Source organism: Chamaea fasciata, unplaced genomic scaffold (assembly GCF_029207755.1).
Source record: "Chamaea fasciata isolate MVZ Bird 193981 ecotype frontalis unplaced genomic scaffold, bChaFas1.0.hap1 SCAF_436, whole genome shotgun sequence".
Classification (NCBI taxonomy): domain Eukaryota; kingdom Metazoa; phylum Chordata; class Aves; order Passeriformes; family Sylviidae; genus Chamaea; species Chamaea fasciata.
Window position 1 is genome coordinate 1 of NW_027094521.1, and position 22,284 is coordinate 22,284.

General features: G+C 50.5%; 1 protein-coding gene and 1 long non-coding RNA gene across 2 annotated transcripts; both read left to right on the forward strand.

The window, feature by feature from the left end:
- The first annotated feature begins 221 nt into the window (after positions 1–221).
- LOC136305481 (uncharacterized) lies at positions 222–3,148 on the forward strand. Its single transcript, XR_010725361.1, has 3 exons — positions 222–296; positions 999–1,043; positions 2,831–3,148. It is a non-coding gene; the product is annotated as an uncharacterized lncRNA (long non-coding RNA).
- Positions 3,149–3,229: 81 nt separating this feature from the next.
- LOC136305480 (cornifin-A-like) lies at positions 3,230–14,938 on the forward strand. The gene is made up of 5 exons (XM_066208725.1): positions 3,230–3,298; positions 4,991–5,056; positions 6,800–6,888; positions 9,639–10,116; positions 11,593–14,938. The coding sequence occupies exons 3-5, from the start codon at positions 6,816–6,818 to the stop codon at positions 11,663–11,665; spliced, it is 624 nt and encodes a 207-aa protein (XP_066064822.1). The 5' UTR covers positions 3,230–3,298; positions 4,991–5,056; positions 6,800–6,815; the 3' UTR covers positions 11,666–14,938.
- The last annotated feature ends 7,346 nt before the right edge of the window (positions 14,939–22,284 follow it).

Consider the following 22,284-nt stretch of genomic DNA (forward strand, 5'->3'; position numbering starts at 1 on the left):
TTGAAGGGGGGTTTGGGGGGGGAATTTTTGGTTCTGGGGGAATTTTGGGAGGAATTTGGAGGTTTGGGGGAATTTTGGGAGGGTTATGGGGGGATTTGGGGGAAAATTTGGAGGGATTTGGGGGGTTTGAGGGAATTTTTGGGGGGTTTGAGAAGGAATTTGGGGTTTGGGGGAATTTTGGGGGGTTTTGAGGGGGAATTTGGGGTTTTTTTTGGGGGTTTCCCTCCTCAGGACCTCCGGGTTTTTTTTTGCAGTGGATGGTTCCCACGATCCAGAATTCCATGAAACCTTTTCGGGTGAGCCCCCTCCCCAGATTCCCACCTAAAAACCCCCAAATTCCCCCAAAAAAACCCCAAATTCCCACCAAAAAACCCAAATTTCCCCGAAAAAAAACCCAAATTCCCCCCAAAAAACACAAATTCCCCCCAAAAACTCCCAAATTCCCCCCCAAAAACCCCAAATTTCCCCAAAATCCCCCCAAATTCCCCCCAAAAAACCCCAAATTTCCCCTAAAATCTCCCCCAAATTCCCCCCAAATTCTTCCCAAAAAAAACCCAAATTTCCCCAAAAATCTCCCCAAAATTCCCCCCAAATTCCCCCTAAAAAACCCCCAAATTTCCCCCAAAATCTCCCCAAAATTCCCCCAAAATTCCTCAAAAAAAACCCCAAATTTCCGCCGAAAAATCTCCCCAAATTTCCCCCAAATTCCTCAAAAAAACCCCCAAATTTCCCCCAAAATCTCCCCCAAATTCCTCTAAATTCTCCCCAAAAACCCCAAATTTCCCCCAAAATCTCCCCCAAATTCCTCCAAATTCCCCCCAAAAATCCTCAAATTCCTCCCAAAATCTCCCCCAAATTCTCCCCAAATTCCCCTCAAAAAACCCCAAATTTCCCCCAAAATCTCCCCCAAATTCCCCCAAATCCCTCCAAAAACCCCCAAATTTTCCCCAAAAACCCCCAAATCCCCCAAAACTCGTTTTTTTTTCCCCATTCCCCAGGACATGGATTATTCCCGGATCATCGAGCGACTCCTGAAGCTGGCTGTGAGTTCAAGGCCCCCAAAATTCCAAAAAAATCCCCCAAAAAACACCCCAAAACCCCCTGCCCCAAACCCCTCACCCCCAAAATCCCCCCGAAACCCCCAATTCCCCCCAAAAATCCCAAAAATCCCCCCAAACCCCCCAAAAACCCCAAATTCCCCCCAAAAATCCCCAAAAATCCCCCCAAACCCCCAAAAAGCCCCAAATTTCCCCCAAATTCCCCCCAAAAATCCCCCCAACCCCCCAAAAAACCCCAAATTCCCCCAAAAATCCCCAAAAATCCCCCCAAACCCCCAAAAAACCCCAAATTCCCCCCAAAAATCCCCAAAAATCCCCCCAAACCCCCCAAAAAACCCCAAATTTCCCCCAAATCCCTCCAGAATTCCCCAAAAATCCCCCCAAAAAAAACCCAAATTTCGCCCAAATCCCTCCAGAATTCCCCCAAACCCCCCCCAAAAACCCAAATCCTCCAAAAATCCCCAAAAATCCCCCCAAACCCCCCAAAAAACCCCAAATTCCCCCCAAAAATCCCCCCAAAAACCCCAAATTCCCCCCAAAAATCCCCAAAAATCCCCCCAAACCCCCAAAAAACCCCAAATTTCCCCCAAATCCCTCCAGAATTCCCCCAAACCCCCCAAAAAAACCCAAATCCTCCCAAAAATCCCCTCCAAACCCCAAATCCTCCCAAAATTCTCCCTCTGACCCCCAAAAATCCCCTCAAAAACACCCGACTCCCCCTTTTGGTTTCCCCAAAAAAACCCTTTTTTCCCCCAAATCCCCCCCAAAACCATTTTTTTTCCCCAAACCCCCATTTTTCCCCCCAAAAAATCCCACCAAAAAAACGTGGTTTTCCCCCCAAACCCCAAAAATCCCTTTTTTCCCCCCAAAAAAACCCCATTTCTTCCCCAAAAAGCCCCAAAATCGCCTTTTTTTCACCCAAATCCCCCCTTTTTTCCCCAAAAATCCCATTTTCCCCCCCAAAAAATCCCACAAAAAACCCCGTGGGTTTTTTTCCCCATATCCCCCAAAAATCTATTTTTTTTCCCCAAAAAAGATCTAAAAATCCCCTTTTTCCCCAAAAAAATCCTTTTTTTTTCCCCAAACCCCCCCAAAAAATCCCTTTCTCCCCACAAAAAAAATCCCTTTTTCCCAAAAAAAAATCCCAAAATCCCCAATTTTTCCCCCAAAAACCCCCAAAAAATCCTTCCCCCCCCAAAAAAGCCCCAAAAATCCCATTTTCTCCCCAAAATCCCCCAAAAAATCCTTTTTCTGCCCAAAAACCCCCCAAACCCCCGTTTTCCCCCCAAATCCCCCAAAACCCCATTTTTCTCCCCAAAAAAAATCTTTTCCCCCAATTTTTCCCCCAAAACCCCCCAAAAATCCTTTTTTCCCCCCAAAAAAGCCCCAAAAATCCCATTTTCCCCCCAAAAAATCCCCCATTTTTTTCCCCAAATCCCTTTTTCCCCCAAAACCCCCATTTCCCCCCAAAATCCCATTTTTCTCCCCCCCAAAAAATCCCTTTTTTCCCCAAAAAAAACCCCAAAATTCCCATTTTTTCCACCAAAAACCCCCAAAATCGCCGTTTTTTTCCCCCAAAAAAAGCCCCAAAAATCCCATTTTTCCCCCCAAAAAAAATCCCCCATTTTCCCCCCAAACCCCCATTTCCCCCAAAAATCCCATTTTTCTCCCCCCCAAAATCCCTTTTCCCCCCCAAAAAACCCCAAAATTCCCATTTTTTCCACCAAAAAACCCCAAAATCGCCATTTTTTCCCCCAAAACCCCCCCCGCAGGTGCCCAACCACCTGATCTGGCTGATTTTCTTCTACTGGTTCTTCCACTCGTGTCTGAACGCGGTGGCCGAGCTGCTGCAGTTCGGGGACAGGGAGTTCTACCGCGACTGGTGGTGCGTTTTTGGGGCGAAAAAACGGCGATTTTGGGAAAATCCGGAAATTTGGGGTTTTTGGGAGGAAATTTGGGGAATTTTTGGGGGAATTTTGGGGGTTTTTTGGGGGGTTTGGGGCTCTGAACGCGGCGGCCGAGCTGCTGCAGTTCGGGGACAGGGAGTTCTACCGCGACTGGTGGTGCGTTTTGGGGCGAAAAAAACGGCGATTTTGGGAAAATCCGAAATTTTGCATTTTTGGGGAATTTTGGGGAATTTTTTGGGATTTTTTGGGGGGAATTTTGGGGGGTTTGGCAGCTCTGAACGTGGTGGCCGAGCTGCTGCAGTTCGGGGACAGGGAGTTCTACCGCGACTGGTGGTGCGTTTTGGGGCGAAAAACGGCGATTTTGGGAAAATCCGGAAGTTTTGCATTTTTGGGGAATTTTGGGGAAAATTTGGGGAATTTTTGGGGGGTTTTTTGGGTTTTTTGGGGGATTTTTTGGGGGTGTTGAGGAAGGATTTTGGGGGTAATTTGGAGTTTGAAGGAGATTTGGGGGTAAATTTTGGGAATTTTGGGAGAATTTGAGAGATTTTTGGGGATTTTGGGAAATTTGGGATTTTTGAGAAAATTTTGGGGGTTTTTTGGAAATTTTTTGGGTTTTTTTGGGGAATTTTGGGGTTTTGGGGTGTTTAGGGGTGAATTTTGGGGGAATTTGGGGTTTTTGGGGAGGTTTTTTTTTGAATTTTGGGGTTTTGGGGTCTTTAGGGGTGAATTTTTTTGGAATTTTGGAGTTTTGGGGTGTTTAGGGGTGAATTTTGGGGAATTTTGGGGGAATTTTGGGCTTTTGGGGTGTTTAGGGGTGAATTTTTGCGAATTTTGGGTTTTGGGGTGTTTAGGGGTGAATTTTGGGGAATTTTGGGGTTTTTGGGGAGGTTTTTTTTGGAATTTTGGGGTTTTGGGGTGTTTAGGGGTGAATTTTGGGGGAATTTGGGGGTTTTGGGGAGGTTTTTTTTGGAATTTTGGGTTTTGGGGTCTTTAGGGGTGAATTTTTTGGAATTTTGGGTTTTTGGGGAGGTTTTTTTTTGGAATTTTGGGTTTTGGGGTCTTTAGGGGTGAATTTTTGCGAATTTTGGGTTTTTGGGGAGGTTTTTTTTGGAATTTTGGGTTTTGGGGTCTTTAGGGGTGAATTTTTGCGAATTTTGGGTTTTTGGGGAGGTTTTTTTGGAATTTTGGGTTTTGGGGTCTTTAGGGTGAATTTTTTGGAATTTTGGGTTTTTGGGGAGGTTTTTTTTGGAATTTTGGGGTTTTGGGGTCTTTAGGGGTGAATTTTTGCGAATTTTGGGGTTTTGGGGAGGTTTTTTTGGAATTTTGGGTTTTGGGGTCTTTAGGGGTGAATTTTTTGGAATTTTGGGGTTTTTGGGGAGGTTTTTTTTGGAATTTTGGGGGTTTGGGGTCTTTAGGGGTGAATTTTGGGGGAATTTTGGGGCTTTGGGTCTTTAGGGGTGAATTTTGGGGGAATTTTGGGGTTTTTGGGGAGGTTTTTTGGAATTTTGGAGTTTTGGGGTCTTTAGGGGTGAATTTTTGCGAATTTTGGGGTTTTGGGGAGGTTTTTTTGGAATTTTGGGTTTTGGGGTCTTTAGGGGTGAATTTTTTGGAATTTTGGGGTTTTTGGGGAGGTTTTTTTTGGAATTTTGGGGGTTTGGGGTCTTTAGGGGTGAATTTTGGGGGAATTTTGGGGCTTTGGGTCTTTAGGGGTGAATTTTGGGGGAATTTTGGGGTTTTTGGGGAGGTTTTTTTGGAATTTTGGAGTTTTGGGGTCTTTAGGGGTGAATTTTGGGGAATTTTGGGGGAATTTGGGGGTTTTGGGGTGTTTAGGGGTGAATTTTTGCGAATTTTGGGTTTTTGGGGAGGTTTTTTTGGAATTTTGGGTTTTGGGGTGTTTAGGGGTGAATTTTTGCGAATTTTGGGTTTTTGGGGAGTTTTTTTTTTTGGAATTTGGGGTTTTGGGGCATTTCGAGGTGGATTTTGGGGTCCCTGAGCCCCCGTTTTTTGCCCCGCCCCCTCCCCCAGGAATTCGGAATCCGTCACCTACTTCTGGCAGAACTGGAACATCCCCGTGCACAAGTGGTGCCTCAGGTGGGGATTTTGGGGGAAATTCGGGGGATTTTGGGGAAAATCGGGGGGAATTTTCGGGGATTTGGGGGGGGGGGGATTGGAGAGAAATTTTGGGGTTTGGGGGGGGTTTTTTTGGGTGGATTTGGGAGGAATTTGGGGTTTGGGGGGATTTGAGGGAGAATTTTGGGGGAATTTGGGAGGAATTTGGGGTTTTTGGGGGGGAATTTGAGGGGAATTTGGGGAGATTTTGGGGAAAATTTGGGGTTTTTTTGGAGGAATTTGGGGGAATTTGGGGGAGATTTTGGGGGAAATTTGGGGGTTTTTTGGAGGAATTTTGGGGAGATTTTGGGGGAAATTTGGGGTTTTTTTGGAGGAATTTGGGGGAATTTTGGGGAGATTTTTCGGGGAAATTTGGGGTTTTTTTGGAGGAATTTGGGGGAATTTTGGGGAGATTTTGAGGGAAATTTTGGGTTTTTTTGAAGGATTTTGGGGGGAATTTTGGGGCGATTTTGGGGGAAATTTGGGGTTTCTTTGGAGGAATTTGGGGGAATTTGGGGGGAAATTTGGGGTTTTTTGGAGGAATTTGGGGGAATTTTGGGGAGATTTTGGGGGAAATTTGGGGTTTTTTTTGAGGAATTTGGGGGAGATTTTGGGAAAAAATTTGGGGGAATTTGGGGAATTTGGAGAATTTGGCGTTTCTGAGGGGAGATTTTTGGGTTTGGGAGGAATTTGGGGGAAACTTTGGGAGGGGATTCGGGAGCAACTTTGGGGTTTTGGGGGGGATTTTTTGGGTGAATTTTGGAGGAATTTGGGGGTTTTTGGGGAGGGGATTTTGGGGGGTTTTTGAGGGGGTTAAGGAGAAATTTGGGGGTTTGGGAGGAATTCGGGAAATTTTTGAGGAATTTGGGGTTTTGGGGGAGATTTTGGGGGGAATTTCAGGGTTTTTTTCGGGGGGATTTGGGTTTTTTTGAGGAGGATTTTGGGATTTTTGGGGGGACTTTGGGGGTTTTTTTGGATCCCCCCATTTTTGGGGGGTTCGTGTGAGGAAATTGGGGGATTTTGGGGGGAAATTTTTGGGGATTTTTGAGGAATTTCTGGGATTTTTTTTGGAATTTCTGGGTTTTTTGGGGAAGAATTTCAGGGTTTTTTCGGGGGATTTGGGGTTTTTTTGGGGGGGGGAGTTTTTGGGGTTTTTTTTGGAATTTCTGGGTTTTTTGGGGGGATTTCTGGGATATTTTGGGGGGGAATTTCAGGGTTTTTTGGGGGGATTTGGGGGTTTTTTTGGGGGGAGGAATTTTGGGGTTTGGAGGGGGATTTCTGGTTTTTTGAGGGGAATTTTTGGGGCGTTTTTTGGGGCGTTTTTGGGGTTTTTGGGCCCCCCAGTTTTTCGGTGCCTGTGTGTGAATTTTGGGGGGAATTTTGGGGGGAATTTCAGGGTTTTTTCGGGGAACTTCTGGGATTTTTTTGGAGGAATTTCTGGGATTTTATTTTTTTGGGGGAATTTCAGGGTTTTTCGAGGGGGTTTGGGGGTTTTTGGGGGGGAGGAATTTTGGGGTTCGGAGGGGGGATTTCTGCTTTATTGAGGGCGATTTTTGGGGGGATTTTTGGGGTTTTTTTCGGGGGGATTTCGGGTTTTTCGGGGAGATTTCGGGTTTTTTGGGGGGATTTCAGGGTTTTGGGCGGGATTTCAGTTTTTTTTGTGCCTCCCCCCCGTTTTTTGGGGTCCCGTGAGTTGATTTTGGGGTGATTTTTGGGGCTCCCCAGGCACTTCTACAAGCCGATGCTGAAGAGGGGGGTCAGCAAGTGGACGGCGCAGACGGCCGGTGTTCCTGGCCTCCGCCTTCTTCCACGAGGTCAGGGGACCCCAAAATCCCACGAAAAAACCCCAAAATCCCCCGGGAATCCCAAAATCCCCCTGGGAATCCCAAAATCCCACAAAAAACCCCAAAAATCCCACCAAAAAAAACCCCAAAAATCCCACAAAAAAACCCCAAAATCCACAAAAAAAACCCCAAAAATCCCACAAGAAACCCCAAAAATCCCACAAAAAAACCCCCAAAAATCCACAAAAAAAACCCCAAAAATCCCACAAAAAACCCCAAAAATCCCACAAAAACCCCCAAAATCCCACAAAAAAACCCCAAATCCCACAAAAAAAACCCAAAAATCCCACAAAAAACCCAAAAATCCCACAAAAAACCCCAAAAATCCCACAAAAAACCCCAAAAATCCCACAAAAAAAACCCCAAAAATCCCACAAAAAAACCCCAAAAATCCCACAAAAAAACCCCAAAAATCCCACAAAAAAAACCCAAAATCCCACAAAAAAACTCCAAAAATCCCACAAAAAAAACCCCAAAAATCCCACAAAAAAACCCCAAAAATCCCACAAAAAAACCCAAAATCCCACAAAAAAAACCCAAAAATCCCACAAAAAACCCCAAAAATCCCACAAAAAACCCCAAAAATCCCACAAAAAACCCCAAAAATCCACAAAAAAAACCCCAAAAATCCCACAAAAAAACCCCCAAAAATCCCACAAAAAACCCCAAAAATCCCACAAAAAAAAACCCCAAAATCCCACAAAAAAACCCCCAAAAATCCCACAAAAAACCCCAAAAATCCCACAAAAAAACCCAAAAATCCCACAAAAAACCCCAAAATCCCACAAAAAACCCCAAAATCCCACAAAAAAACCCCAAATCCCACAAAAAAACCCCAAAATCCCACAAAAAAAACCCAAAATCCCACAAAAAAACCCCAAAAAATCCCACAAAAAACCCCAAAATCCCACAAAAAACCCCCAAAAATCCACAAAAAACCCCCAAAATCCCACAAAAAAACCCCCAAAATCCCACAAAAAACCCCAAAAATCCCACAAAAAAAACCCCAAAAATCCCACAAAAACTCCCAAAAATCCCACAAAAAAACCCCAGAAATCCCACAAAAAACCCCAAAAAATCCACAAAAAAAACCCCAAAATCCCCCAAAAAACCCCAAATCCCCCAAAAAAAACCCCAAAATCCCACAAAAAAACCCCCAAAAATCCCACAAAAAACCCCAAAAAATCCCACAAAAAAAAACCCCCAAAAATCCCACAAAAAAACCCCAAAATCCCACAAAAAACCCCCAAAATCTCAGAAAAAAACCCCCAAAATCCCACAAAAAAAACCCCAAAAATCCCACAAAAAAACCCCAAAAATCCCACAAAAAAAAAACAAAAATCCCACAAAAAAACCCCCAAAAAATCCCACAAAAAACCCCAAAATCCCACAAAAAAACCCCAAAATCCCACAAAAAAACCCCAAAAATCCCATAAAAAACCCCAAAATCCCACAAAAAACCCCAAAAATCCCACAAAAAAAACCCAAAAAATCCCACAAAAAAACCCCAAAATCCCACAAAAAAACCCCAAAATCCCACAAAAAAACCCAAAATCCCACAAAAAACCCCCCAAAAATCCCACAAAAAACCCCCAAAATCCCACAAAAAAAAACCCAAAATCCCACAAAAAACCCCAAAATCCACAAAAAAACCCCAAAAATCCCACAAAAAACCCCAAAATCCCACAAAAAAACCCCAAAAATCCCACAAAAAAAAAAATCCCAAAAATCCCACAAAAAACCCCAAAATCCCACAAAAAAAACCCCAAAATCCCACAAAAAAACCCCAAAAATAAAAAAATTCAAAAATCCCACAAAAAAACCCCAAAAATCCCACAAAAAAAACCCCAAAAATCCCACAAAAAACCCCAAAATCCCACAAAAAAAATTCAAAAATCCCACAAAAAAAACCCCAAAAATCCCACAAAAAAACCCCAAAAATCCCACAAAAAACCCCAAAAATCCCACAAAAAAACCCCAAAAATCCCACAAAAAAACCCCCAAAATCCACAAAAAACCCAAATCCAAAAAACCCCAAAAATCCCACAAAAAAAAAATCCCAAAATCCCACAAAAAACCCCAAAATCCCACAAAAAAACCCCAAAATCCCACAAAAAACCCCAAAAATCCCACAAAAAACCCCAAAAATCCCACAAAAAAAACCCCAAAATCCCACAAAAAAACCCCAAAAATCCTACAAAAAAACCCCAAAAATCCCACAAAAAAACCCCAAAAATCCCACAAAAAAAAACCCAAAATCCCACAAAAAAACCCCAAAATCCCACAAAAAAAACCCCAAAATCCCACAAAAAAACCCCAAAATCCCACAAAAAAACCCCAAAAAGACCACAAAAAAAACCCAAAAATCCCACAAAACTCCCCCAAAATCCCACAAAAAACCCCCAAAAATCCCACAAAAAAACCCCAAAAATCCCACAAAAAACCCCAAGATTCCAAACCCTAAATCCTGCTGGGAATCCCAAAATCCAGTTGGGGAGCCCCAGATCCCAAAAAAAACCCCAAATTTCAACTAATCCCAAAAATCCCACTAAAAAAAACCCAAAATCCCACAAAAAAACCCCAAAATCCCACAAAAAACCCCAAAATCCCACAAAACCCCCCAAAATCCCCCTGGGCCCCCCACATCCCCCCGGGGAGCCCCCAAATGTTTCGGGGTCCCCCCAGGCGGGTCGTGACCCCGCTGTTCCCCCCGTTCCCAGTACCTGGTGAGCGTCCCGCTGCGGATGTTCCGGCTCTGGGCCTTCATGGGCATGGCGGCGCAGGTGAGGACACCCCGAAAACTGACACCCCGAAATCCCGACACCCCAAAAACGGGAGACCCCGAAAACCCGACACCCCGAAAACCCGACACCCCAAAAACGGGGGACCCCAAAAACCCGACACCCCAAAATCCCGACATTCCAAAAACCCGACACCCCAAAATCCCGACATTCCAAAAACCCGACACCCCAAAATCCCGACACCCCGAAAACCCGACACCCCAAAGACCCGACACCCCGAAAATGGGGGACCCCAAAAACCCGACACCCCGAAAACCCGACACCAAAAAAACGGGGGACCCCAAAAACCCGACACCCTGAAAACCCGACACCCCGAAAACCCGACACCCCAAAAACCCGACACCCCAAAAATGGGACACCCCAAAGGCTCTGGGCCTTCATGGGCATGGCGGCGCAGGTGAGGACACCCCAAAAACTGACACCCCGAAAACCCGACACCCCGAAAACCCGACACCCCAAAAACGGGACACCCCGAAAACTGACACCCCGAAATCCCGACACCCCGAAAACCCGACACCCCAAAAACGGGGCACCCCAAAAACCTGACACCCCAAAAACCCGACACCCCAAAAACCCGACACCAAAGAAACGGGACACCCCGAAAACCCGACACCCTGAAAACCCGACACCCCAAAAATGGGACACCCCAAAAACCCGACACCAAAAAAAACCCGACACCGAAAAAACGGGGGACCCCAAAATCGGGAGACCCCAAAAATCCGACACCAAAAAAACGGGCACCCCGAAAATGGGGCACCCCAAAAACCCGACACCCCAAAAACGGGGGACCCCAAAATCCTGACACCCCAAAAACCCGACACCCCAAAAATGGGGGACCCAAAAAAACTGGAACCCCAAAAACCCGACACCCCAAAAATGGGGGACCCCAAAATCGAGACACCCCAAAATCCCGACACCCCAAAACATGGGAGACCCAAAAAACCCGACACCCCAAAAATGGGGGACCCCAAAATCCTGACACCCCAAAAACCGGGACACCCCAAAATAGGGACACCCCAAAATCGGGACACCCCAAAACCGGCCTGGGGGTGTCACAGGGCTGGTGACACCAGGGGACATTTCCGAGTGTCCCTTGTCCCCAAATCCCCCTGGCCCGGCTGTGTCACAGCCCGGGTGACCCGCGGGTGACCCCGGTGACGTCGCTGTCCCCAAATCCCTCCGGCCCGGCTGTGTCACAGCCCGGGTGACCCGCGGGTGACCCCGGTGACGTCGCTGTCCCCAAATCCCTCTGCCCCGGCTGTGTCACAGCCCAGGTGACCCGCGGGTGACCCCGGTGACGTCGCTGTCCCCAAATCCCTCCGGCCCGGCTGTGTCACAGCCCGGGTGACCCGCGGGTGACCCCGGTGACGTCGCTGTCCCCAAATCCCTCCGGCCCGGCTGTGTCACAGCCCGGGTGACCCGCGGGTGACCCCGGTGACGTCGCTGTCCCCAAATCCCCCTGGCCCGGCTGTGTCACAGCCCGGGTGACCCGCGGGTGACACCGGTGACGTCGCTGTCCCCAAATCCCTCCGGCCCGGCTGTGTCACAGCCCGGGTGACCCGCGGGTGACCCCGGTGACGTCGCTGTCCCCAAATCCCTCTGCCCCGGCTGTGTCACAGCCCAGGTGACCCGCGGGTGACCCCGGTGACGTCGCTGTCCCCAAATCCCTCCGGCCCGGCTGTGTCACAGCCCGGGTGACCCGCGGGTGACCCCGGTGACGTCGCTGTCCCCAAATCCCTCCGGCCCGGCTGTGTCACAGCCCGGGTGACCCGCGGGTGACCCCGGTGACGTCGCTGTCCCCAGATCCCGCTGGCCCGGCTGTGTCACAGCCCGGGTGACCCGCGGGTGACCCCGGTGACGTCGCTGTCCCCAGATCCCGCTGGCGTGGCTGGTGTCGCGGTTCCTGCGGGGACACTACGGGAACGCGGCCGTGTGGATGTCGCTGATCCTGGGCCAGCCCATCGCCGTGCTCATGTACGTGCACGATTACTACGTGCTCAACTGCGACGGGAGCCCCTGAGCGCCGCCCGGAGACCCCCAAACCGCCCCGGGACCCCCCGAAAAAACACCCCGGGACCCCGAAAAACCATCGCGGGACACCGGAAAACACCCCGGGACCCCCAAAACACACCCCGGGACCCCCAAAAACCCCCGGGACTCCAAAAATCCACCCCGGGACTCCCTAAAACCATCCCGGGACCCCAAAAAACCATCGCGGGACACCGAAAAACCCCCGGGACCCCAAAAAACACCCCGGGACACCGAAAAACCATCGCGGGACACCGGAAAACACCCCGGGACCCCCAAAACACACCCCGGGACCCCCAAAAACCCCCGGGACTCCAAAAATCCACCCCGGGACTCCCTAAAACCATCCCGGGACCCCAAAAAAACCATCGCGGGACACCGAAAAACCCCCGGGACCCCAAAAAACACCCCGGGACACCGAAAAACCATCGCGGGACACCGGAAAACACCCCGGGACCCCCAAAAAACACCCCGGGACCCCAAAAACACCCTGGGACCCCGAAAAACCATCGCGGGACACCGAAAAACCACTCTGGGACACCCTAAAATCCCCGGGACCCCCAAAAACCACTCTGGGACACCCAAAACACACCCCGGGACCCCGAAAAACCATCGCGGGACACCGGAAAACACCCCGGGACCCCAAAAAACACCCCGGGACACCGAAAAACCATCGCGGGACACCGGAAAACACCCCGGGACCCCCAAAAAACACCCCGGGACCCCAAAAACACCCTGGGACCCCGAAAAACCATCGCGGGACACCGAAAAAACCACTCTGGGACACCCTAAAATCCCCGGGACCCCCAAAAACCACTCTGGGACACCCAAAACACACCCCGGGACACCAAAAAACACCCTCGGACGCCCAAGAAACCATCCCGGGACACCGAAAAACCACCCCGGGACCCCAAAAAACCACTCTGGGACACCCAAAAAACACCCCGGGACCCCCAAAAAACACCCCGGGACCCCGAAAAACCATCGCGGGACACCCAAAAACCCCCGGGACCCCCAAAAACCCCCGGGACTCCAAAAATCCACCCCGGGACTCCCTAAAACCATCCCGGGACCCCAAAAAAACCATCGCGGGACACCAAAAAACACCCCGGGACACCGAAAAACCCCCGGGACCCCCAAAATACACCCAGGGACCCCCAAAATACACCCAGGGACCCCCCAAAACCACCCCAAACCTCCTGGGGGTCCTGGGACCCACCGGGACCCCCCCCAAAGACACCCCCGGGACCCCAAAACCCCCCCCGGGGTCCCCAAAATCCCCTCAGGGGTCCCCAAAATCCCCCCCGGGGGTCCCCAAAATCCCCTTGGGGGTCCCCAAAATCCCCCCCGGGAGTCCCCCAAATCCCCCCGGGGGTCCCCAAAACCCCCCCCGGGGTCCCCAAAATCCCCTTGGGGGTCCCCAAAATCCCCTCGGGGGTCCCCAAAATCCCCTCGGGGGTCCCCCAAATTCCCCCGGGACCCCCCAAACCCTCCCGGGCGTCCCCAAACCCCCCCGGGGGTCCCCAAATTCCCCCGGGGGTCCCCAAAATCCCCCCCGGGGGTCCCCAAAATCCCCTCGGGGGTCCCCAAATTCCCCCGGGATCCCCCAAACCCCCCCGGGGGTCCCCAAATTCCCCCGGGCGTCCCCAAAATCCCCCCGGGGGTCCCCAAACCCCCCCGGGACCCCCCCAAAATCCCCCCCGGGGGTCCCCAAAACCCAGCGAATGTCGGATCAATGCAATACCGGGGGTCCCGGGGGGTCCCGGGGGGTCCCGGGGGGTCCCTGGGGGGCTCCGGGCCCCCCCCCGGCCCCGGCGGAGCCCCCGCGGCGCTTTCGGCACTTTATGGACTGACCCCGACCCCCGAGCCCGTCACCGGAGCTGCCAGGACCTGGCCCTGTGCCCTGTCAGTGCCCCGCGGACCTGCCAGGACCTGGCCCTGTGCCCTGTCAGCGCCCCGCGGACCTGCCAGGACCTGGCCCTGTGCCCTGTCAGCGCCCCGCGGAGCTGCCAGGACCTGGCCCTGTGCCCTGTCAGCGCCCCGCGGAGCTGCCAGGACCTGGCCCTGTGCCCTGTCAGCGCCCCGCGGACCTGCCAGGACCTGGCCCTGTGCCCTGTCAGAGCCCCGCGGACCTGCCAGGACCTGGCCCTGTGCCCTGTCAGCGCCCCGCGGACCTGCCAGGACCTGGCCCTGTGCCCTGTCAGTGCCCCGCGGACCTGCCAGGACCTGCCAGGACCTGCCGAGACATTTCCACGGTCCTGCCAGGACCTGGCCCTGTCACTGTCACTGTCAGGACCTGCTGAGACATTTCCATGGCCCTGCCAGGACCTGGCCCTGTCCCTGACCCACGGTCCTGCCAGGACCTGGCTCTGTCCCTGTCACTGTCCCATGGTCCTGCCAGGACCTGCCGAGACATTTCCATGCTCCTGCCAGGACCTCCTCAGACATTTCCATGGCCCTGCCAGGACCTGGCAGTGTCCCCTGTCCTTGCTCATGGCCCTGCCAGGACCTTCTCAGACATTTCCATGGCCCTGCCAGGACCTGGCTCTGTCCCTGTCACTGTCCCACGGTCCTGTCAGGACCTTCCGAGACATTTCCGTGATCCTGCCAGGACCTTTGGGTGCTGCCCATGGCCCTGCCAGGACCTGCCGAGACATTTCCATGGCCCTGCCAGGACCTTTGGGTGCTGCCCATGGCCCTGCCAGGACCTGCCGAGACATTTCCATGGCCCTGCCAGGACCTTTGGGTGTCCATGGCCCTGCCAGGACCTGCCGAGACATTTCCACGGCCCTGCCAGGACCTGACCCTGCTCATGGCCCTGTCAGGACCTGCCGGAACATTTCCATGGCCCTGCCAGGACCTGGCCGTGTCCCCTGTCACAGTCTTACGGCTCTGCCAGGACCTGCCGAGACATTTCCACGGTCCTGCCAGGACCCTGCCCTGTCTCTGTCCCTGCTCATGGCCCTGCCAGGACCTGCCGAGACATTTCCACGGCCCTGCCAGGACCTTTGGGTGTCCGTGGCCCTGCCAGGACCTGCCGAGACATTTCCACGGCCCTGCCAGGACCTTTGGGTGTCCGTGGCCCTGCCAGGACCTGCCGAGACATTTCCACGGCCCTGCCAGGACCTGTCACTCCCCTGCCCCCCTTTCCCCTCCCCCCCCGTGATTAAAAATCTTTTGTTTTTTTTCCATTTCCGGCCCCGTTTGTGCCTTTGGGGGGGACTGGGAGGGACTGGGAGGGACTGGGATAAACTGGGAGGGACTGGGATAAACTGGGATGGACTGGGATAAACTGGGAGGGACTGGGAGGGAACTGGGATAAACTGGGAGGGAACTGGGAGGGAACTGGGATAAACCGGGAGGGGACTGGGAGGGGACTGGGATGGACTGGGATGGACTGGGAGGGGACTGGGATGGACTGGGAGGGGACTGGGAGGGAACTGGGAGGGGACTGGGAGGGAACTGGGATAAACTGGGATGGAACTGGGATAGACTGGGATGGACTGGGATAAACCGGGAGAGGACTGGGAGGGGACTGGGATGGACTGGGAGGGACTGGGATGGACTGGGATGGAACTGGGATAAACTGGGATGGACTGGGAGGGGACTGGGATGGACTGGGATAAACTGGGATGGACTGGGATGGAACTGGGATGGACTGGGATAAACTGGGAGGGGACTGGGATGGACTGGGATGGAACTGGGATAAACTGGGATGGACTGGGAGGGGACTGGGATGGACTGGGATAAACTGGGATGGACTGGGATGGAACTGGGATGGACTGGGATAAACTGGGATGGACTGGGAGGGAACTGGGATAAACTGGGATGGACTGGGATGGACTGGGAGGGAACTGGGATGGACTGGGATAAACTGGGATGGACTGGGATGGAACTGGGATAAACTGGGATGGACTGGGAGGGGACTGGGATGGACTGGGATAAACTGGGACAGACTGGGATGGAACTGGGATAAACTGGGATGGACTGGGAGGGAACTGGGATGAACTGGGATGGACTGGGATAAACTGGGACAAACTGGGAGGGAACTGGGAACAATTCCTGGGATCCTTCAGTGATCCCGGATTTCCCCGGGATTTCCCCGGGACCCCAAAATTCCTGGAATTCTCCAGTGAGCCCAAATTCCCCGGGATTTTCCCATGATCCCAAATTCCCGGGATTTTTCCTGGACCCCAAATTCCCGGGATTCTCCCGTGATCCCAAATTCCCGGGATTTTTCCTGGACCCCAAATTCCCGGGATTCTCCCGTGATCCCAAATTCCCGGGATTTTTCCCTGGATCCTGAATTTCCCCCGGGTTTTCTATAGATCCCGAATCCCTCCCAGGAGTTTCCGATGATCCAAAATTTCCCCAGGATTTTTTTTTTTTATTGATCCCAAATTCCAGGGATTTTTCCCGCGATCCCAAATCCCCCGGAATTCCCAGGAATCCTGAATTTCCCCGCCCCCCAGTTTTCCATGGATCCCAAATTTCCCGGGATTTTCTCCCAAACTCCCCCCAGGACTCTCCCAGATCCCGAATTCCCGCCGGGATTTTTCCAATGGATCCCGGATTTCCCCCCCGGGATCTTTTCCCGCCGCCCACCAACGTCCCCGCCCCCACTCGGGACACTGAAAATGGATTTTATTTGTTACTTTTCCCTCCTTTTGGATCCAGTTCTTACCTTTCCATCCTTCGGATCCCGGGATCGGGGCAGGATCCCGGAATGGGATCCTGGGATCAGGGCTGGATCCCGGGATGGGATCCTCAGATGGGATCCTGGGATCCTGGGATGGATCCCGGGATGGGATCCTGGGATGGGATCCTGGGGTCCTGGGGTCCTGGGATCAGGGTAGGATCCTGGAATGGGATCCTGAGATCCGGGATGGATCCCGGAATGGGATCCTGGGATCTTGGGGTGGATCCTGGGATGGGATCCCGGGATCGGGGCTGGATCCCGGGATGGGATCCTGGGATCGGGGCGGGATCCCGGAATGGGATCCCAGAATGGGGTCCTGGGATTGGAGCTGGATCCTGGGATGGGATCGGGGCTGGATCCTGGGATGGGATTGGGGCTGGATCTTGGAATGGGATCCCAGGATCGGGGATGGATCCCGGAATGAGATCAGGGCTGGATCCTGGGATGGGATCCTGGAATGGGATCCCAGGACCGGGGCTGGATCCTGGGATGGGATCCTGGGATCAGGGCTGGATCCTGGAATGGGATCCCGGGATCGGGGCTGGATCCTGGAGTGGGATCGGGGCTGGATCCCAACATTCCAGGACTGGATCCCAGCAATGCAGGATGGGACGGGACACAGGGACATGGGACAGGGAGTGGGGACATGGGGACAGCGGGAATGGGACAGGGACAATTAATGGGGACGCTGGGAATGGGGACACTGGGAATGGGGACACTGGGAATGGGGACACTGGGACAGGGGACACTGGGAATGGGGACACCGGGAATGGGACAGGGACAATTAATGGGGACGCTGGGAATGGGGACACTGGGAATGGGGACACTGGGAATGGGGACACTGGGACAGGGGACACTGGGAATGGGGACACCGGGAATGGGACAGGGACAATTAATGGGGACGCTGGGAATGCTGGGAATGGGACAGGGACATGGGGACACCGGGAATGGGACAGGGACATGAGGACAGGGGACACTGGGAGTGGGGACACTGGGAATGGGACAGGGACATGGGGACAGGGACTGGGGACACTGGGAATGGGGACACTGGGAATAGGACAGGGACAGGGAATGGGGACACTGGGGATGGGGACACTGGGAATAGGGACACCGGGAATGGGACAGGGACAGTGGGACTGGGACTGGGGACACTGGGAATGGCACCAGGACAAGGAATGGGGACACCAGGAATAGCACTGGGGCAGTGGGACGGGGACATGGGGACAGAGGATGGTGACACTGGGAATGGCACCGGGAATGGGACAGGAGATGGCCCAGGGACATGGGGACACCGGGAATGGGACAGGGACATGGGGACAGGGACTGGGGACACTGGGAATGGGACAGGGACTGGGGACACTGGGAATGACACTGGGAATGGGGACACTGGGAATGGGGACACTGGGAATGGGGACACTGGGAATGAGGACACCAGGACTGGGGACACTGGGAATGACACTGGGAATGGGGACACTGGGAATGGGGACACTGGGAATGGGACAGGGACACTGGGACAGGGAATGGGGACACTGGGAATGGGGACACTGGGAATGGGGACACTGGGAATGGGACAGGGACACTGGGACAGGGAATGGGGACACTGGGAGTGGGACAGGGACAGTGGGACTGGGGACACCGGGAATGAGGCCACCGGGAATGGCACCGGGACAGGGACACGGTGACATTGGGAACGGCTGTTTCGGTGAGGTTTGGGTTTGTGGGGTCGGTTCTTTAGGGGTTTGTGTTATAGGGTTGTTTCTATAGGGTTTGGTTTTATGGGGTTTGGTTTTTATAGGGTTTGGTTTTTATAGGGTTTGGTTTTATAGGGTTTGGTTTTATAGGGTTTGGTTTCTATAGGGTTTGGTTTCTATAGGGTTTGGTTTTATAGGGTTTGGTTTTATAGGGTTTGGTTTTTATAGGGTTTGGTTTTATAGGGTTTGGTTTTATAGGGTTTGGTTTTTATAGGGTTTGGTTTTTATAGGGTTTGGTTTCTATAGGGTTTGGTTTTATAGGGTTTGGTTTTATAGGGTTTGGTTTCTATAGGGTTTGGTTTTTATAGGGTTTGGTTTTTATAGGGTTTGGTTTCTATAGGGTTTGGTTTCTATAGGGTTTGGTTTCTATAGGGTTTGGTTTTTATAGGGTTTGGTTTCTATAGGGTTTGGTTTCTATAGGGTTTGGTTTTTATAGGGTTTGGTTTTTATAGGGTTTGGTTTCTATAGGGTTTGGTTTCTATAGGGTTTGGTTTCTATAGGGTTTGGTTTTATAGGGTTTGGTTTCTATAGGGTTTGGTTTTTATAGGGTTTGGTTTCTATAGGGTTTGGTTTCTATAGGGTTTGGTTTTATAGGGTTTGGTTTCTATAGGGTTTGGTTTTTATAGAATTTGGTTTTATAGGGTTTGGTTTTATAGGGTTTGGTTTTATAGGGTTTGGTTTTATAGGGTTTGGTTTTATAGGGTTTGTGTTTATGGGGTTTGTTTTTATAGGGTTTGGTGTTTGTGGGGTTTGCATGTGTGGGGTTGTTTTTTACGGGGTTTGTTTCTATAGGGTCGTTTCTGTAGGGTTTGTTTATAGGGTTGTCCCTTTAGGGTTTTTTTTTTCCATAGGGTTTGATTTTATAGGGTTGGTTTTGTGGGGTCGTTTTTTTTAAAAAGGTTTGGTTTTATAGGGTTTGGTTTTTATAGGGTTTGGTTTTTATAGGGTTTGGTTTTATAGGGTTTGGTTTTTATAGGGTTTGATTTTTATGGGGTTTGTGTTTTTGGGGTTGTTTTTAAAGGGGTTTGTTTCTATAGGGTCGTTTTTGTAGGGTTTATTTTATAGGGTTTGGTTTTATAGGGTTTGGTTTTTATAGGGTTTGGTTTTATAGGGTTTGGTTTTTATAGGGTTTGGTTTTTATAGGGTTTGGTTTTATAGGGTTTGGTTTTTATAGGGTTTGGTTTTATAGGGTTTGGTTTTATAGGGTTTGGTTTTATAGGGTTTGGTTTTTATAGGGTTTGGTTTTTATAGGGTTTGGTTTTTATAGAATTTGGTTTTATAGGGTTTGGTTTTATAGGGTTTGGTTTTATAGGGTTTGGTTTTTATAGGGTTTGGTTTTATAGGGTTTGGTTTTTATAGGGTTTGATTTTTATGGGGTTTGTGTTTTTGGGGTTGTTTTTAAAGGGGTTTGTTTCTATAGGGTCGTTTTTGTAGGGTTTATTTTATAGGGTTTGGTTTTTTAGGGTTTGGTTTTTGTAGGGTTTGGTTTCTATAGGGTTTGGTTTTTATAGGGTTTGGTTTTATAGGGTTTGGTTTTATAGGGTTTGGTTTTATAGGGTTTGGTTTTTATAGGGTTTGGTTTTATAGGGTTTGGTTTTATAGGGTTTGGTTTTTATAGGGTTTGGTTTTATAGGGTTTGGTTTTTATAGGGTTTGGTTTTATAGGGTTTGGTTTTATAGGGTTTGGTTTCTATAGGGTTTGGTTTTATAGGGTTTGGTTTTATAGGGTTTGGTTTTATAGGGTTTGGTTTCTATAGGGTTTGGTTTTATAGGGTTTGGTTTTATAGGGTTTGATTTTTATGGGGTTTGGTTTTATAGGGTTTGGTTTTTATAAGGTTTGGTTCTATAGGGTTTGGTTTTATAGGGTTTGGTTTCTATAGGGTTTGGTTTCTATAGGGTTTGGTTTTTATAGGGTTTGGTTTTATAGGGTTTGGTTTTATAGGGTTTGATTTTTATAGGGTTTGGTTTTATAGGGTTTGGTTTTATAGGGTTTGGTTTTATAGGGTTTGGTTTTATAGGGTTTGGTTTCTATAGGGTTTGGTTTTATAGGGTTTGGTTTCTATAGGGTTTGGTTTCTATAGGGTTTGGTTTTATAGGGTTTGGTTTTATAGGGTTTGGTTTCTATAGGGTTTGGTTTCTATAGGGTTTGGTTTTTATAGGGTTTGGTTTTATAGGGTTTGGTTTTTATAAGGTTTGGTTCTATAGGGTTTGGTTTTATAGGGTTTGGTTTCTATAGGGTTTGGTTTCTATAGGGTTTGGTTTTTATAGGGTTTGGTTTTTATAGAATTTGGTTTTATAGGGTTTGGTTTTATAGGGTTTGGTTTTATAGGGTTTGGTTTTATAGGGTTTGGTTTTATAGGGTTTGTGTTTATGGGGTTTGTTTTTATAGGGTTTGGTGTTTGTGGGGTTTGCATGTGTGGGGTTGTTTTTTACGGGGTTTGTTTCTATAGGGTCGTTTCTGTAGGGTTTGTTTATAGGGTTGTCCCTTTAGGGTTTTTTTTCCATAGGGTTTGATTTTATAGGGTTGGTTTTGTGGGGTCGTTTTTTTTAAAAAGGTTTGGTTTTATAGGGTTTGGTTTTTATAGGGTTTGATTTTTATGGGGTTTGTGTTTGTGGGGTTGTTTTTTACGGGGTTTGTTTCTATGGGGTAGTTTTTGTAGGGTTTGTTTATAGGGTTTGGTTTTATGGGGTTGTTTCTATCGGGTTTGGTGTTTGTGGGGTTGTTTTTTGAAGGGTTTCTTTCTATCGGGTTTGGTTTCTGTAGGGTTTGGTTTTATAGGGTTTGTGTTTATGGGGTTTGTTTTTATAGGGATTGTGTTTTTGGGGTTGTTTTTACGGGGTTTGTTTCTATAGGGTCGTTTCTGTAGGGTTTGTTTATAGGGTTGTCCCTTTAGGGTTGGATTGTACGGGGTTGTTTTTATGGGGTTGTCCCTGCGGGGTTTGGTTTCCAACGGGTTTGTTTTATGGGTTTGGCCCTTCAGGGCTTTGGGCTCTGTGGGGTTTCTCTCTCTGTGGGGTCGCTTCTCTCGCTCTGTTTCCCTGCGCCGTGTTTTTGTAGGGTCGTTTTCCGGGGGTTGTTTCTGTGGGGTTTCTTTTTGTGGGGTTTGGTTCTGTGGGGTTGTCTCTGTAAGGTTTGTTTTTGTAGGGTCACTTTTGTAGGGTTTGTTTTTATAGGGTTTGTCTTTGTGGGGTTTGTTTTTGTAGGGTTTGTGTTTACGGGGTTTGTGTTTACGGGGTTTGTGTTTACAGGGTTTGTGTTTACGGGGTTTGTTTTTGTAGGGTTTGTGTTTATGGGGTTTGTTTTTGTAGGGTTTGTTTTTGTAGGGTTTGTGTTTACGGGGTTTGTGTTTACGGGGTTTGTTTCTATGGGGTTGTTTTTATGGGGTCGTCTCTGTCGGGTTCGGTGGGTTCCTCCGGGGTTCTGCACTGCTCCCAGTGCTCCCAGTGCTCCCAGTGCCATTCCCAGTGCTCCCAGTGCTCCCAGTGCCATTCCCAGTGCTCCCAGTGCTCCCAGTGCTCCCAGTGCTCCCAGTGCCGTTCCCAGTGCTCCCAGTGCTCCCAGTGCCATTCCCAGTGCTCCCAGTGCTCCCAGTGCCATTCCCAGTGCTCCCAGTGCCGTTCCCAGTGCTCCCAGTGCCGTTCCCAGTGCTCCCAGTGCTCCCAGTGCCATTCCCAGTGCTCCCAGTGCCGTTCTCAGTGCTCCCAGTGCTCCCAGTGCCGTTCCCAGTGCTCCCAGTGCCGTTCCCAGTGCTCCCAGTGCTCCCAGTGCCGTCCCCAGTGCTCCCAGTGCCGTTCCCAGTGCCGTTCCCAGTGCTCCCAGTGCCGTCCCCAGTGCTCCCAGTGCCGTTCCCAGTGCCGTTCCCAATGCTCCCAGTGCTCCCAGTGCTCCCAGTGCCATTCCCAGTGCTCCCAGTGCCGTTCCCAGTGCTCCCAGTGCCGTTCCCAGTGCTCCCAGTGCCATTCCCAGTGCCATTCCCAGTGCTCCCAGTGCTCCCAGTGCTCCCAGTGCCGTTCCCAGTGCTCCCAGTGCTCCCAGTGCTCCCAGTGCCGTTCCCAGTGCCATTCCCAGTGCCATTCCCAGTGCTCCC